Genomic DNA, 18,973 nt, shown 5'->3' on the forward strand with positions numbered 1-18,973 from the left:
GTGAAACCAGAGAGTAGTGCCCTGTTGTATGGCACAAGGAAGGTCATTATGCCAAAGTACAAAGAATACCTGAGCAAATTACTCCTGCGTCTTCATGGTGACCGCAGTTGTGGACAGACAAGCCACGGTGGCGACACTGCCCCAGGGTGGTCTCATTTCCTTGGCACTGCACATCATCCAGGAGGATGCTTCCGGAGCCCTCCCCAAAATAGCCATTCTGCAGGGCACTCATTCCCTCCCCACAGTCCAGCTGCCTGCATACCACATGAGCTGCATTGATACCCCAGAGGTCATCACACACAGTCCCCCATGTCCCGTTGTAATACACTTCCAGGCGTCCTTCACACTTGCTTCTTCCATTCACCAGTCTGACATCTGGCAACTCTGGGAAATATTCAAGAATTACTTAGCAGAAGTTCAATCATTTCTCCATAGTTAACGAATAATACAAAACTTCTTTTGTCCTTTAAAATAATTAGAGCACTCTTAAAATGCACTGGCAACTGTTTTCTTTCCTCCATTTCAAAACACTACTTTCTAACCCTGATTTCCACCCATAAATCTCCCCTCTCAGTAAATGATGATGGGCAAAAATTGATATTTATATAATGTTTCAAGGTTTATAAAGTGCTTTAGGCAAAGTGTTTTTTATAGTTCAGATCAAAATGAGAGATAATCAAGGAAAATCTGTGCTGCATTCTATTTTACAACATAAGAAGCCAGGTTTTCACTACTTACAAACTAATAAACAGTAGCTTGGGGACATAGAAAACTCAGCTTTGCATTAGTTACAAATTATTTCAGTTTCTTTATAAACTTATACCCTTAGCATGAATTCATGCAAAAAATCATTAAGAGGCAGAGGTTATAGAATTATTTAGCATCTTCATAAAAATCACATTTTAAACACCTGGACACATATACACTCTCCTTTCTTCTTGAATTTTTTAGAATCCAGGGAGTGGAACTTAAATCTATAAACTTACCCCTATATGCAAAACATGTGACTATAGGGGATGTTTCAGCATGCATATGATTATTAGTTAAATTTTGGTAAAAGAAAGAAAAAAAAAAGATTACCAAATGGAGGAGATGCTACAGTTGACTCTGGATTAGCTGGATCAGCTAAAAGACAAGAAAACCCAATGTATTTATATTAACAGGATTTTTGTGGCCTTGAACAAGTTCTTTAGCAATCAACAAACATTTATTAAGCACCTACTATATGCCAGGCACAATGCTCCCCGGGCTTCAGTTTTCATATTTATAAAACAGAAGTGGTGCTTTATATTCATTATCTCATTGGATCCCCTTCAGAGAGATGCTGCTAATATCCACATTTTATAAATGAAGTTCAGAGAGGTTAAGGAATGGTCAAATGGTAGCTCTCCAGAGTCAGAAGGGACCTTATAGTCCAGCCCCCTCATCTTATGGATTAGGAACCAAGGGCCAAAGACATTAAATGGACTGCCCACAGTCATGCAGTAAGTGGCACAGTTGGGATATGGTCCCATGACTTGAACTAAGTGGGAAAGTTCAGGGCCCTTTCCACTGGACTATGCTGCCTAGATAAACCAAATTGATGGTTCCTCTATAATGTTTGTTGACATCACTATAAATCCACATTATCCAATTTGCATTGTCTTCACTAATACATGGCAATCTTTTTAGTCAACTTTGACACCCCATTACATGCTTCATTGGCAATTTCAAAACTTTACTTTCTAACCCTGAATTCTTAATCCATAAACCTTCCCTCTCAGTAAATAATGATGGGCAATAACTGATATCTATATAATGTTTCAAGGTTTGCCAAGTGCTTTATGGACAGTGCCTCATTTGATCCTGATGACTAAACTGTGATGTAAATATGAAGGTTGTCATTATTTACGGAGGAGGAAGTTGAGGAGGAGGAAAACTAAATTACTTGTCTGGGATCCGATGACTGGTAAGTGTTTGATCCAGGATTTGAATGGAGGCCTTCTAAATTCTAAATGCTGCAGTTTATCCATGGCGCTAAGCCATCTCTAGAGAATTAGTTCATCTGCAGCAATTAGGAATGGTAACATCTGCCAGAAGCAAAACAAAGTAGCCTGATGAGAGATGAGGATTTGTCTCCATGGCTGAAGTCAAGAATTGTGCCAATTACCCAGAATTTGGGTATTATTCACATAGCTAGCCAGTCAACCAGCTGGTCAATATACTTTATTGAGAGCCTAGTCTGTGCTGGGCACTGTGTTAAGATAATATGGGTAACTCAGTAAAATTACAGTATAGGGCTACATGAAATTGGCATGTCCAAATAGTTCATCCAAAACCCTCATGGACTAATGGAAGAATGTTGGACTCTAGGCTCAGGTCCTGGCTCAGACACTTCCTACATGTGTAACTATGAGTGACTTCACATCTCTGTACCTCAGTTTCTTCAGATGTAAAATGGAGATTATAATAACATTTACTTCCCAGGGTTATTGTGAGGAAAAATGAGATATTTATAAAGTGATGTGCAAACTTTAAAACACTATTTAAATCCTAGCTATTATTTTAAGATCTTCCACTAATTTATTTGAACATGGACAAGTTGTTTTGTGTCTCTTGGCTTTATTTCCTCATCTGTGAAACAGGAAGGCTGGATTGATAAAATCCACTTTAGCTTAAATAGTATCTTTTTTATTATCTGGATGATTTGGGATTATGTGTGTAAGTATGTGTACTTATAAATTTGGTGTCATGAGAAGGCTGAAATATATTAGAAGTAAGGAATTCCTAAGGAAAATCCTAAATAGCATTAATCCTGTTTTGCGTAATTGAATCATAGTTTTATAGTTGAAGGGAATTTAGAGATAAGTTAGTTCAACTGCCTCATTTCATAGATAAGGGAAATGAATCTTAGAGATTTGTCCACAGTTATAGTATTAATAACAACAAACAACTAATATTTAAATATGATGTTTAATATTTAGATATTTGATATCATAAATCTGGTATTCAAACCCATGTCCTCTGGCTCTAAGTCCAGGACCTTATCAATTGAAAGTAAAGGGCAACATTAAAGAAATAAATGGGTGAGTTGGCCATGTCATGATTGTGAGATATGACTGATGAACACCCAGAGTGCTCAGTGGTATTTTTTTATTGTCCGAATATAAGGAAGGTCCCCAACATGTTGGGTGAACCCACAATGGAGAATTTATTGGAGGACATGGGCAAAATTCATATAGGATGGGCATGTATTGATGGGTTCTTATACATATTATTGGAGGGGGTGCCCATGCTGATAAGATAATTGATTCCATTTGAATATTTCTTAATAAATATTTCTGGATATTAAATCATAAAATTTTTTCAAGAAGAGGTTGTAGACTAGACACCATGAATATAATATAAAAAGTGAAATTCACTGTATCTTTTCTCCCCTCAAATCTGTTATTACATAAATTTGGAGGAACTCCCTGATATGGAAATTCCCTTCACCAATATAGATACTCTACTAATCTGCAATAAAGAGATAATCTCCAGCAAAATTTTACTAAGGGACCTTGACTAGTCTTGCTTCTAGAGACTAAGGGCATCCCTGTCCTTTCTATCACCTTAAGTACTGTAGAGGCTGCTCAAGTGCCGTCATGAGAAGGAAATATATAATGTGGTCAGGCAAGTCTATACAAACATCACTGACATGATTTTTAGAGGTATGGCTTACCTGAACAAACGACCCCAGCATCTTCATGGTGACCACAGTTATGTATAGACAGACCAAGATGTTGGCACTGCCCAATATTGGTCTCATTGCCATCACACTGTACATCATCCAGGAAAATGCTGCCTGATCCCTTGCCAAATAGGCTATTCCTTGGGGCAGACAGGGCAACTCCACAGCCCAACTGTCTGCACACCACATTAGCAGCTGAGATGCTCCAGAGGTCATCGCATACAGTTCCCCAGATTTCATTGTGATGAACTTCCAAACGACCTTCACACCTGTTCTTGCCATTCACCAGCCTTATTACTAGTATATCTAGGAAAAGCCAATGAGTGAAGTCAACATGTGAAAATGTTATTGTGGCATAAATTATATCATCAAAGAAATGACTAAAAAAGGGAGGTAGAACAGTCACATAGGGAGAGTGAGGGAAAATAGATGGCAGTTCACAAGCTGAACTGGTGCCCACGAAATTTTAAAAGACTTAATCAAAGGGGACAGCTAAGTGGTGTAGTGGATAAAGCACTGCCCTTGGATTCAGGAGGATCTGAGTTCAAATCTGGCCTCAGACACTTGACACTTACTAGCTGTGTGACCCTGGGCACACCCTCATTGCCCCAAAAAAAGACCTAATCAGAGGTTCTTAAGGGACCACAGATGCTCAAGGAATCCATGGATAGATCTAAGGGGGCCTGTCATGTTGGATAAGAAAAATTACATTTTTATGTCACTGTGATTGGTTTCTCTTGTAATCCTATGTATTTTATGCATACATTTTAAGACATTATTCCAAGAAGGGGTCCCTAGGCTTCATCAGACTGCCAAACCACAATTAACAAATAAAGAAACTTTTGAACAAAGACCAAATGAGAAGATATGGATGGACTGTGATGTAAAGAGATACATATAGGTGATATCACGAGTGTATCAGAGTAGCCAACAAATTTACCCTTAACATTTTCATGTGAAAACCAAGAATACCCACTAAGATTAGTTTTAAATATTATTCTTTATATCATTTGCTCAAAACAAAACTAATTGTAACAAATCATAGTTAAATATAATTTTATTCTTGCTTTATACATTATTGCTCATTTAATTGTTATACCTTGTGAAGAACATAGCCTAACCATAATTATTGCCATTTTACACTTGAGGAAATTAGGTCTCAAAGGGTTAAGCAACTTACTTCTAAAGTTAAAATTAGCGAGTGACCAAACCAGGAACCAAGTTATCTATTAGCCCCGTGCTCCTTCCACTATCCTACCATGCCTTTAAAATTTCAAAGTAATTCAGGTTGAAGATTAGGGATCCAGAGCTTGAGTTTTAATCCCAGGTGTCTAACAAGGTAGTCTAACAAAACAAACTTTAGTTCTCTTTAAATTAAAATAAATACTATGCAATATTTATTTGAAAGGCAAGGACTATTATGAAATCAAACCAGTCAGTCAATAAACATCTATTAAGTGCTATGTGCTAGACACTTTGCTAAGTGCTGGGTTAATTAAGGATCACTGGGATAAAGTTTAATCATTGCATCAGCTACAGATAAAGCAGATGTGGAATCTATTGATTTTTGTCTTAGATTGTGAGACCCTGCATTTTAGAATATAGAATCATAGATCATTGGAGTTGGGAGGGACTTTAAAGACCTCTAGTTTAACTTCACAAGTGAACAGATGAAGAAACTAAGGCTCAATCAGAAAGGTGAAATGACATTTTTAAAGATCATGGGACTAGGAAATGAGACATCTAGGAAGGGAAACTAAATTGTGAGACACTGAATTTAGTATGATTTTCACTATGTTAAGCACATCTCAGTTTTCAAAGGAATCACAGTGGTTATCCTTGCCCATCCCCCACTTCCCTCCCTACTTCCCGCTCTCTCTCTCTCTTTCCCTCTCTCTCTCCTCTCTCTATGCATGTGTATGTGTACAATATGTATCTATAATCATTGGTTTCATAGACATATTTTAATAATGAATTCTAAATGATGGGGAAAGCATACAGTACCTATTTTAGTAATTTTTAAGACATGCAAAGAATATTAGAGACTATTCTCTCTTGAAAAAAAAACTAAAGCCTGAAAAAATAATTTTTAGTAAGTAAATATTTCTAAGGAAGGCTTATTCATGTTTTGAAAAAGAACATCCATGCTGTGAAAGGCATGTTTTAGTTACATTTTTTTTTTTGGTGAGGCAGTTGGGGTTAAGTGACTTGCCCAGGGTCACACAGCTAGTAAGTGACAAATGTCTGAGGCTCAGGTCCTCCTGAATCCAGGGCCAGTGCTCTATCTGCTGCGCCACCTAGCCACCCCAAGTTACATTATTTTTATCTCTAATGGTCCTCCAGAATTAAAATACAAGTTCCAGAATGCAAGGCACTATTTTAAATATGAATTAATTTATAACTGGTAGATAATTATGGTGGAAAGATGGCCTCAGAGTCAGGAAGACTTGGGTTCAAGTCTCATGTCTGACATTTGCTGGCTTTGTAACTCTGGAACAAGTCACCTACATTCTCATTGCTTCAGACATCTCTCTCAGGCTACATCGTAGAACAGTTACTGATTTGTTGAAATGGAGTTTTCATGGAAGGAGTTGTCTCATAGGAGCTAGGTATACAGATGAAATCACAGTTCTGGTCTTGCCTTCCTTCATCCCCCCCACTAAACCCACAAAGCTTATGATTACCTATTAGAAGGGGAACATTTGTATTTTCCTTAGGAGAATAAAAAGTCAGGTTAACTAGTGTCCCTAAATAAACATAAACTAATTTCTTACATTGTTGTATTCAACTGCTGTTTGGAAAGAATTACAGTGACATCCTAACGGTTAAATTTGATGTCTTGTTTCTTAGCCTTCACACTCCTTGACCTCTTCTCTCTTGGTTTCTGTGACACTCATATCTCCTTGTTCTCCTACCTGCTGGATGCTGCTCCTGCACTTCCATCAAGACCTTCTTAGTATCACAGAAACATGGAATTTAAGTTCTGGAAGGGAACCTCAGAAGCCACCCAGTGCCACCTGTACCTGACTGAGAATCTCCTCTACAATCCCACCAATAAGCATTCATTTATCCTTTGTTAGAAAATCTTTAATGAAGAGCTCACTGACTCCAGAGATAGCTGCTTGTGGATAAATTTAACTGTAGGGAGTTGTCTTTATATCAAACCCAAATCTATCATCCATTATTCCTGGGTCTGCTCTCTGATACCAAGCAGATCTAAGTAATGACCCTTCCACACGAGAGCTTTTTAGATACTTGAAGACAGGTAAGTCCCTTCTGGAAGCCTAAGCCTCCCCAGTTTCTGCAATCAAACTGCATATGCCATGTTTTTTAGTCTCCCTCACCATCTTCATTATCCTCTTCTAGACAGACTATAGCATGTCCATGGCTATTCTAAAATGTGGTACCCAGAACTGAACACATTGACCTATTAACTTTTTTTTTGTGGGACAATGAGGGTTAAATGACTTGCCCAGGATCACACAGCTAGTAAGCGTCAAGTGTCTGAGGCCAGATTTGAACTCAGGTCCTCCTGAGTCAAGGGTCATTGCTTTATTCACTGTACCACCTAGCTGCCCCGTGACTTATTAACTTCTTAAGCATAAAGTATTGTAGTCTCCCTGAGCATGATATAGGACAAGATTTGGAGAAGGGACAGGTCTGGGGCATGGTCTACTTCTACGAGAGATCACTGTCAAGTAAGTGACATAGAAGGACATACTGAGCAGGCATAGCTTCATAAGCACAGTTTTGGGTCCAATCTAGTCCAATACCTTGAATTTACAGATGAGGGAATGGAAGCTCAGAAAAGTTAGGAAGACTTGCCCAAGATCACATGGACAGGATTTGAACCATAGTCCTCAGATTTTCAAAGCCAACATTATTCCTATTGTCCCATCTGCCACAGGAAACTGGCTATCTTGTAGGGGATGGGAGAGGCATTAGGATGATATTCTTGCAGGAACATGGAATAGCAATTTCTCTCCTCCAGTCATTTCATTATCCTACTGAAAAGCCTACAGATTCACCCTTAGTGAATGGACTGGGGAAAAATTATACTTCTAGTCTAGACTTCCACCCTTTAGCCCAGCTAACGTAATCGATATTGAGAAATTGATACCTGGCTTTCCTGTTGATGAGGAATCTGTGGAGACAAAAAGAAAGCATTAGTGGTGACTCATAATAAGTTACATGATTAGAAACTGAAATTTAAACCTTAACAATGAAACCGTTTGGAAACAATTGACATTAGCCTTCCTTCATATACTTTGAGCTTTTAACACTGTGTTCTAGCTCATTTCAATCATTTGGCTAATAACTGTCAAATTTGAAAACTGAGTGATTGAATGATGAATCCTTTTATACAACTAGGAAAATATGCCCCAAAGAGCTCATGTCATTATAGGAATAAAGTGGTGGCATTCCTAAGTAAGAATTCGGAAATACTGAATCAATCTTCCCTCTCTCCCATGATGCTGCAGTTGGGGTGGGTCATTCATTCTTGTTTTTAAAAGTTTGGATATTTTTAGAAGTAAAGACTGAGAATAGTGCAATGGAGGTACTGTGTACCTCTTTTCTCCCTGAGTTACTTTAACATGCCAGGGATTTCCAATGTTTATGTTATAATCATTGCTATTTTACAGAGACAGACCAACATATTTGAACAGATTACACTAACATCTTCATGGTGCCCACAGTTGTGACTGAACCAATTACTGTGAGGGCACTGTTCCAAGGGAGACTCCTCCTCTGTACAGTTGACATCATCCAAGGTAATACTGCCTGTGCCAAGGCCAAATCTGGTTCCTGAAAGCGAGGCCACAGCTAATCCACAGACAATGTGGACATCTCCGATGGTCCAGCTGTCATCTCATATGGTCCCACAGGTGTCATTGTAATAGATTTCCACATGCCCTTCACATCTATTCTGGCCATCCACTAACCTGACACCTGGACCCTGGATTGATAGAGGGCAAAATGAATCTAAAGTGAGGCTTGCCTGCAAGAACTTGACAGCCAAGTTGGTAAAGAGAGGGCAAACATCTGTTGTATTAAGAGATCTACCTTTTTGGGATTTTGTTTCCAATATTAGAATATAAACTTTTGAGGTGGAGGGATTATTTCATTCTTCCTACTTGTATACCTAGTACCTAGCACAGTACTTGGCACCTAAGAAGCATTTAATAAGTAATCGTTAGTTAGTAATCATTCAGCCCATTTTTGATATTATAGTTCACACCCTCCAATTGCTTCTTTTTTTCTGAACCAGATTGTCAATATTCTAGAGTTTTCTACCTCCCTTTGTAGCATATAGAACCTGGTTTTTGTCACATGGAATGTTCTGGATTTTTCATGAAAAATAAACAAACAACATTGTGACACAGTGTTGAGATTGTTGTTGGGAGCTAAGCTCCTAGTTTGCATTCTACAACTGACTTGTGCTGTGACCTTGAACATGGTATGGAGCAGGGCTTCTTAGACTTTTTCCATTTGTGACCCTTTTCACCAGACAAATTTTTACATGACTCTGGGTATATAGGTATATAACAAAGCTTCTTCTTTTTTTTTTTTTAGTGAGGCAATTGGGGTTAAGTGACTTGCCCAGGGTCACACAGCTAGTAAGTGTTAAGTGTCTGAGGTTGGATTTGAACTCAGGTACTCCTGACTCCAGGGCTGGTGCTCTATCCACTGCGCCACCTAGCTGCCCCTATAACAAAGCTTCTTAACCTTTTGCTGTTGCCAAATTTTTTACAACTACCACAGCATGTATAAGTATATACAAAACATCTTAATATATGGTGATTTTGAGGAGGCACTAATAGTTGTGCCAGAGGCAGGGGCAGGAGGTGGGGGGCAGAGAAGGCTTGTCAAGAAAGGCCTCATGTATGTAGAAAGTGGCACTTGAGCTCAACTTTGAAGGAAATTAGAGATTTTGAGAGTTGGAGGTGAGGAGAAAGTCCATTCTTGGCTTTGGGGAGAAGGGTCCAGTGTAAAGACCCAGAGACAGAAGATGGGGCCCCATCTGTGCCAAATAGTAAATGGGCCAGTCTGGCTGGATCTTAGTATGTGTGGAGGGGTGTTATATGCAATAAGGATGGAAAAATAGGTTGAGGTCAGGTTGTGACCTTTTAAAAAATGAATATAATTTAAATAAATTTTAAGTAACTAAAAATTTAAACAAAGGTTGTAAATTGTTGTATATACCATACAGAGTATATCTGACCCTAGTGGTAATAGGGAGTCACTGATGTTAAGGAAGTAACATGGTTAGATTTGCATTTTAGAAAAATCAGTTTGGCAGCCGTGTGAAGGAAGGATGTATAGGATATAATCATATCATTTCCCTTAGCTAAAGATATGATAAAATGCATTGTGAGGATGTATGAGAGAGCATTACCAGCTGCTGGGGGTGATTCTGTTGAACTTGGAAGAACTGCTACTGCAAATAGAAAGCAAAAGAGGATTATGTAGCATCTTGGTCAATATGATTTATATCCAACTCAATTATTTATGCTTTGATTATCTACTTTGGAGACCCTTTGCAGCCAATTTCCAAGTCTAGGCTAGTGTTCTTTCATTACCATTGCAGATTCTGGGATTCCTATTTCCCATTATTCAACTTGTATTTATTCAGATAATGCATGTTAATGGTTTAGTATCAACTAAGGGATTCCTTTGCTTAAAAAAAATCATCAGCTAAATTTAAAGACCAAACAAAGCATAGTGAGTAACTACTGACAATTTTGGCTTACATAACCCAATGAATAATTAATAGGATTACAAATTCAAAGCTGGAAGGGGACTTTGAGATCATTTCGTCTGACCCTTTCATTTTACAATTGAGGAAACTGAGGCCTGGAGAAGCTAAAAGACTGATCCAAAGATGCACAGGTGGTAATAAGTTGGAGAATCAGGATTAGAACTCAGGTCCTCAAACTGTAAATTTAGCACTCTTCCCACAGTACCATGTTGTCAGCTCTAACCCATCAACCATTCTGCTGACTTGCATTTTAATGAATAAAATTCCAGTTAACTGCCTTAGGAATTTGGCTACCATTTGGACCAATTATGTGAATCAAATGTCTTTATACAAGGTTTTTTCACAGCATGAGAATGACCTGGATTTTTCAGCGAATGTGCTAGTGGAGTCTGTGGTGGGTCCTGAAAGTTCAGAGAGGTTCTCAGGGTGGCCAGGTGATGGACCTTATGTTTGAGGTCTGAGAACCAGACAGTAAAGTTAAGAGACAGAGAAAGCTATGTTGTTGCTCAATGGATAGAGCACTGTACTTGGAGTCAGGAACTTTTAAGTTCAAATCTAACCTTATATACACTAACCCCAGGCAATTCACTTAACCTCTGTTTGCCTCAGTTTCTTATCAGTGCAATAATAGCACCCACTTTCCAAGGTTATTGTAAGGATTAAGTAAAACAATATTTATAAAGTGCTTTGTAAACTTTAAGGTGAAATATAAAGTGCTACATATTATTATTATTATTATTATTATTATTATTATTATTATTATTATCTTTTTTTTTGGTGAGGCAATTGCCCAAGGTCACACAGCTAGTTAAGTGTCAAGTGTCTGAGGCTGGATTTGAACTCAGGTCCTCCTGAATCCAGGGCCAGTGCTCTATCCACTGCACCACCTTGCTGCCCCTCATACTATTATTATTATTGATGCTCATCACCAGAATGGTCACTGAGTAATAGTTTTAAAGATCATCTACTAAATCTTAGAGGGATTATATCTATGTGGTTGGCAGGAATATACACACCAGGGGAATCATGGGAAATCACCATTGAAATGACAAAGACAGTGTCAAAGCTTTGAAAAAGTAAGCCAAGATAAACCTGAGGGATAGAAAGAAGCATTAGTCTCCATCCAACCCTTTTTCCATTGAGGTGGAACCTAAAGGTAAAAAAATAACAAGTGTATGATCTATCTTAAAATTTCCCTGGGAACAGTGGGAGAGTAATCAGATCTGTGTCCTTGCCATTGTCAAGATGACTTAGATGTTTTGTCATTTGAAGAAGAACTGAAAAATACCTGATGTTGAGTCATGATCTACAGTCATTGTTGATGTTGGAGAATCCATTGTAACTAAGAAAGACAAAGGAAGCTTAGGTAAATATTTTATTTCAGCAGAATGCTTGTCTATTTGAATATTGTACCAGAAATTTAAAAAATTTTCAAATGTAGTAATTGTTCATGGATAGCCTTAAATTCCCGTAACTCTTTTGTTTTATTTTTTTTTGGTGGGGCAATGAGGGTTAAGTGACTTGCCCAGGGTCACACAGCTAGTAAGTGTAAAGTGTCTGAGGCTGGATTTGAACCCAGGTCCTCCTGAATCCAGAGCCTGTGCTTTATCCACTGCACCACCTAGCTTTCCCAATTCCCAGAACTCATTGCCCAACACTCACTTGTTATTTAACTATGTATAGTAACAAAACACTTCTCACACCAATTCAGAACCCAAATAGATAAGTAGTAAAAGCATTAATTTAATTGATTTATTGTCTCTTTATTGAGTTATTAGTCAATTGATTATTGACTCATAAAATTTTGGGATTTAGAGCTTAAGAGAACATAGGCTTCAGTGTCTTCTAAGTTAATTTAGAGATTATAAACTCTCCCCTTTATAGCTGAAGACACTGAAGCCTAGAGAGGTAAAGGACTTACCAAGATTACACATGTATTAAGTAGTAGGACTATTATTCAAAGACCAAATGGTTAGTACCTGCTTTGTGAGAGGCATTGAGTTTATTTGGAGAAATACAACTTGAAGCTAGAATTTGGTTTCTAATAATAATGAGGAAAGTGAGGCAGGCAGAGGTTAAATTATTTTCCCAGGGTCACTTAGCTAGTAAACGTCTGAAACTGGATTTGAACTCAGGTCTAGTGCTCTATCAACTGTGTCATCTATGCATATTGTCAAGAACTACTTGTTTAGAAACAGGTTCTTTTGAGTTTATAAAGTTGTTAGACTGAAGGGTCCATCCCTCTTCCTTCAGATTATTTCTTCACAATTTCCTCTAGAGGAAATAAGAAAGTACCTGAACATCTAACTCCGGCATCCTCATGATGACCACAATTATGGGAGAACCAGCCATTGTTAAGGCAATGCCACAGTTTTGCTTCATTTCCAACACATTCCACATCATCCAAAGCAATAGATCCTGAACCTCGGTCAAAATATGCCAGTCCTGGGGCTGCAATAGCTTTTCCACAATCCAGCTGTCTGCACACAACCTGTGCATCCCGGAGGTCCCAGCTGTCATCACACACTGTGCTCCAGGTGTTATTGTAGTACACTTCAACTCGTCCTTCACATCGGTGACTTCCGTTCATCAATCTTAAAGAAATGTCTTGGCAACAAGAGGAAAATATTGGTTATTTCTCTATGGCACTTTCCTCTCAATAGTATTTTCCAAAAGAGGATATGTGCAATTCCACAGAGTACAGTAGTTTCCAAATGTGCATTTTGCCTATGCTTAGCTCTTGGGGAAAATGTTCCTGGCTATTGGCAGACAGGAAAAATCCCTTCAACTTTCTACTTTGACATGAAAGTGTCTACTAGATTAAAAGAAATGGCTTTTTGTAAGAAATTCATTGTTAGATGAAAAGATTGGGTTCTATAACTTTGAACTTTGAATCAATGAGTTTTAACAAAGACAGCATTAGCTAAATAAAACTGCATGTAAAAAAGTTTCCCAGTTATGCTATTATATAGGATGACTGTTGTGTGCTGAACCTAAGTCCACCCACTGCCCCACTTTTAATATGGGAAATTACTTAAATCTTCTTGACAGCTGCATCAATTCTTTCAAACCACCAGAATACTATTGAGTGCACTACAATTTCAATATAATTATTATGACTAAGGACAAAATATAAAGTGAGAAAAAATGAAAAGTTGAAAAATTAAGGTCCTGCTTATGTTTTTACTATCAAGGTCAACCATTTGTATTCTAACACAGTCTGCCCTTGTTAAAGCCATTCATGCATCTGAGAAAAAGGATAATGTATTTGACTTTCAAAGAGAATGACTTAACATGGAATATTTTCATTTCCCTTTAGTTGCCTTATTTACTAATCTTGTAAGAAGTGGGTAAGTCTAAAATTAGAAAACTCAGTTATCATACCAGACAATGCAATGAACAAAATAATCTTTGCTTTACCTAGAGAAGTTGTTTCATTTTTATCTCAACTCACTTTTTAGAACAAACACTTTTACATTTTGGAATGAAATATATTGATTTTTCAGAAATGCCCCAGCATGAAGAGCACCTACCACTTTCATTTTTGTCTTGTATGAGGGAATCGTAGGAAGCATAGAAGCCAGTATTAGTGATGATGGCATCACTGTGGAACACAACAGTCATGGTGTTGGAGGAAGATTTAAATATTGGGATGGTACCAAAACAGAATCTCCCCAGGGAAAATGACGGACTCTGAGGACCATCAAATATTTCCACGAAGTCATAAGGACAGCCATATAAGTTTTCCATCCTGTGAAATGAAATGACATTGTTTATCTCTTAGCAGAATCATCTGGGTGGCATAGTGGATAGAGAACTAGGCTTTGTGTCAAGAAGACTTGCATTTGAATCCTACATCAGACACTAGCTGTGCAACCATGGGCAAGTCACTTTAGCTCTCTTTGCCTCAGCTTCCTAATTTGTAAAATGGAGGGGGGGGGTTGGTTCTCCAAGGTTCCTTCCAGCTGTAAATCTATGGTTTTAACTAAATGAGTCCTGTAGTATAAAGAGCACTGGGTATGCAGCCAGATGACATGGGTGAATATGAGCATATGACTTAACCTCTCTGAGCCTCAGTTCCCCTATCTGTAAAATGGGCATTATAATATCTGCAATGTCTATGTACCATATAGAGTTGGTATGGAGTTCAAATGAGATGATATTGAAGTGTTTTGTACCTGTAAGGAGGCAATAAAAATGACAGCTACTATCAAAATGTCTTTGTTTCTAACATGAGGCCCAAAGTCATTGAGATAGTCTTCTAGAGGCACAATATTTCACCTGCCATCATCATATTTACTTACACCGTCTTCCAAGTTCCCTTTTGTATTTGCCTACCTATTTCACTTTTGAGGAAGAAATATATACCATTTTGTATAACTTGCTCCCACTCTTGCCTTCCACCCTACCAAGGTCAGCTACATGAATCCTTAGTCTATGAAGGTTAGGGGAACAGGACAGAAGAGGAGCGAACTATTTAGTTCAAGTCTGTATTTGTCCCAATCCCATTCTCAGCTAATCTTCAGCAAGCTATTATTAGCCCTTTTCAGAGTACAAACAATTCATACTTTAGCAGATGATACAATAGCAACTATTATAGATGTATGTGTATATTGTGTTTACACACATTTTACTTACATCATTACTTCAAATATGAGCTTGACATGAGCATTGCTGTCCACTTGTATTTCCCAGACACACACTATATTTGTAGGGTATTTTTTGGGGTACTGAGGGCTGGAAAAAGAGCCTGAGGAATTTGTGAGCAAACCACCACAATGGAAATTTTCATCTGCAAAAATATGGAAGGAATCACATTTGATAACTTTTCTATTCTATAACTTTTCTAATTATTACTGGTTGTAATAATTATCCTTATCTGTAAAATGGGAATAATAGTTTATACTATATCTCATGGGCTTCTTGTGAGAAAAGTGCTTCTATTAAGGTTAAAAATCAAATCAAATAATTGTGTTCAGCACCATATATTTTTAAAAAGTCTTTGATTCAGCTGGGATATAGTCATAACCTCTCATGTCCACCTGTACAATGAAAAAAGAGCATTAATCTAGGACTTGGAGGTTCTGTGATTTGAAGAACAGATAGGGGGCAGCTAGGTGGTGCAGTGGATAAAGCAGTGGTCCTGGATTCAGGAGTACCTGAGTTCAAATCTGCCTCAGACACTTGACACTTACTAGCTGTGTGACCCTGGGCAAGTCACTTAACCCTCATTGCCCTGAAAAAAAAGAAAAGAGATGGCGGTTCAAGCTTGTAATCACTGCTGCCAAGGAGGCTGAGAACTGTGGATTCCTTGAGCTCAGAAATTCTGAGGCCCAGTGGTCTGAGCAGTCAGATATCTACATCAAATTTGGCATTAAGATGTTCAACCTGTGGGAGAAGGGGACCATCAGGTTGCCTAAAGGCAGGGCAAACTGGTTCAGGCTCTGAAGTTAGAGAAGGTCAACACTACCACACTGATCAATAATGGGATTGGCTATGAGTGGTCTCTATACTTCCAACTTGGGCAAGGTATGGAGATTCAGACTTTAAAAAGAAAGAAAAACAGTTGGTCAAGTAAAAAAGGCAAATAAAAGGGCAGTGATACCTATTGGTGGAAACTCATCCTTTAAGTTTGTAATAGAAACAGAAAAAACAGTCATGAAAAGGATCATATTAGTCATATGGTTCTTTTTAAATATAAGTCATCCCCAAAATATTGCCCTCCCTAAGAACTAGGGTTAAGGTTTTTTCCTCTATGTTCCATTGACTGATCAGGTGATTGGGTCCTTTCCAAGACTGTGGAGGACTCACGCACTTGATGTTGTACCTCCTCTCAAATATTTATTTTGTATTATTGTGTCACAGTTATTTGTGTACATTACAGTTTCCTCACAAGCTCCATGAGGGAAGGTAGGGACCATGTCTTATCTAAACTTTTTCCTTTGGCACCCAGGATAGTTCTATGCACAAGAAGGCACTAAATGAATGATGGTTGAATTGAAATTGCCCTGGATTTGAAATCAAAGCAATATGTTTTCATTTTGACCCTATGAATTTCCCTTGTCACTCTTGGCTAGTAATTTAACTTCTCTGGGCCTCAGTCTCCCTGTTTATAAAGTGAATGGGTTGTACTAGAGGATTTCTGATGTCTGTTTTAGCTCTAAACTCTATGATACCATGAATAATATATGATATTCTACCTCTTTTGAGGGAGCTATGGGGTACAGTGGAAAGAACCTGGAGTCAGGAAGATCTGTGTTTAAAATTGGCCTGCCTTACTAGTTGTGTGACTCTGGGCAAATCACTTAACTTCTTTCTACCTCAGTCTCCTTGACTATAAAATGGGGACAATGATAGCACCTACCTCCCAGAATTGTTATGATGATGAAATTTGATAAATATCTGTAAAGTATACAGTGCCTAGAACATATAAGGCACTTAATAAGTGCTTGTTTCCTTCCTTCATTTTGTTTATCTGAAAGCATCTAGTACAGTGTTCTGTACTGAGTAGTTAGCTGTCTGGTTCAGGGAATTCCAATGACTTTCTGGTGTTTTTAACCTCTAATACATTGGTATAAATCTGCATTTCACTTGGCAAAGAGCCTCAGAAAAATCAGTGGCTACAGGATTAAATCATTTATATGCATTTGGAGGACTTCTCAGCTTATCAGCCCATCTATCCCTGTCTGATAGAAACATGATGTGACAAATGATACCTGTTGGTGTTGATTGGGTGTGGCCATCAGAAGCTGCTCAGATGCAGAAGACAGGAGAGCCAAAAGGAGTAGAAGAATAGAATAGTTAAATAACAAACATCACACAATTTTCATAATAAAATGGTTCCTATTAAATCACTAGGGATGATATAGCAATAATAGTCAATGGCTAAGTTAGTTCAAAAGTATATGAACCGGGGGCAGCTAGGTGGCACAGTGCATAAAGCACTGGCTCTGGATTCAGGAGGACCCGAGTTCAAATCCAGCCTCAGACACTTGACACTTACTAGCTGGGTGACCCTGGGCAGGTCACTTAACCCCCATTGCCCTGCAAAAAAAGAAAAAAAAAGAAGAAAAAGTATATGAACTAACTCTAGTTGCTAGAGTTGGTGAGTAACTTCTCTAAGGTTTAGTCCTCAGGACAAACAAAAAGACAAATTCATTTGGGGGCTTGGAGGAGTGCTGGTAGAAAGCTCAGGCCTCAGGACACCAGGCTGTGGGGGACAGGCCTAAAGACCCCATAAGAATAGGGGAGGGACAAGAGTATAGGGATACTCCATTAAAGAATCCTCATGGGATGTGTCTGTTTGGTTTGACTAGAGAGAGAAAATTTCGTTTCCTATTTTAACTAATTATTTTTGCCAAGTAGGTGCTAAGTTCAGTAGTTTCTACTTGCTAAAGAAGTATGTGTCTAAATTTCAATACTCTGGGGTTATACCCTGATGGCCCTGCTAAGTTGTAGCTCTACTTATGGGGATACCAGATTGGACTTTTCCTCACAGGTTTAATGATGGTACAAACAGAAATAAAGTATTTCTTGTCAGTCAACAATGATGGAATCCCAGGGAGTAGGATTGGTGGGAGCATCATTAGAAGAACTTGGAATCACCAGGAGTAATTATCAGTAAGACGAAATGATGCAAAAAGTCTTCTAATTTGGCCTCAGAAAACTTGGCTTTCTTTCATCCTAGGCTTTGAATATTTGATAATTCCAATCTCCTATTCAACTATCATCACCCGATTAGCCAATTCACTCAAATTGATTGTTGGTATAATATGTGTTCAGATAAAGCCTTTGCGTATTTTACACAGAGATGCAAAACGTCTGGTTTGACATGAAGCTAAGAGAAACTCCCATTGTGAGAACTCTCTCAATCAACTAGATCGTAACCCAAGACTTAGTGAATAAGTCTTAAAGTGTTTGAGGAATATAGAAGTTAAGTAACTTCCTTGAGGTCACTTGAATCATTTTAGGAAAGTAAAAATCCATGTTACATAATAGAAAAATGAAGCAAAGGATGGTGATATGCCCAAGTCCACCTACTAGTACAACTCTTCCTTGACAGTGCAGGCACTGATAGTGCCAACTGGAGCATACCTGAGCAGATAACACTGGCATCTTCTTGGTGAACACAGTTATGAGAGAACCAGCTATTATGCACACACTGCCATACTTTGGCTTCATTTCCAATGCACTGCACATCATCCAGAATTATGGGTCCTGAACCTCCCACAAAGTGGTTATGTCCTGGTGCAGACAGAGCTTGTCCACAGCCCATCTGCTGACATACAACCTTGGCATCTGTCAAGTCCCAGCTGTCATCACACACTGTTCCCCAGGTGCCATTGTAGTATACCTCCACACGACCTTCACACCTGTGACTTCCATTCACCAATCTCAGGGACATATCTTAGAAACATAACAAAAAGGATGGCTAAACTACAGATACGGCTTCTACTAAAATTCCGTTTCCAAACCCAGCTCTGTGGAAGCATGGACAAGGATCT

At 38.4% G+C, this 18,973-nt stretch overlaps 1 protein-coding gene across 1 annotated transcript in view; it reads right to left on the bottom strand.

Annotated features, from left to right (window-relative positions):
• The window catches only part of LOC122738329 (deleted in malignant brain tumors 1 protein-like), a 146,609-nt gene that overhangs the window by 65,538 nt on the left and 62,098 nt on the right, over positions 1 to 18,973 (bottom strand). Inside the window, 11 exon segments of the mRNA XM_043980376.1 lie at positions 70 to 384; positions 3,701 to 4,015; positions 6,625 to 6,658; positions 7,830 to 7,853; positions 8,361 to 8,773; positions 10,107 to 10,148; positions 12,765 to 13,076; positions 14,003 to 14,220; positions 15,108 to 15,261; positions 17,473 to 17,485; positions 18,541 to 18,875. Of these exon segments, the coding sequence (XP_043836311.1) occupies positions 70 to 384; positions 3,701 to 4,015; positions 6,625 to 6,658; positions 7,830 to 7,853; positions 8,361 to 8,773; positions 10,107 to 10,148; positions 12,765 to 13,076; positions 14,003 to 14,220; positions 15,108 to 15,261; positions 17,473 to 17,485; positions 18,541 to 18,875 (2,175 nt within the window).

This window comes from Dromiciops gliroides, chromosome 2, assembly GCF_019393635.1.
Source record: "Dromiciops gliroides isolate mDroGli1 chromosome 2, mDroGli1.pri, whole genome shotgun sequence".
Lineage (NCBI taxonomy): Eukaryota > Metazoa > Chordata > Mammalia > Microbiotheria > Microbiotheriidae > Dromiciops > Dromiciops gliroides.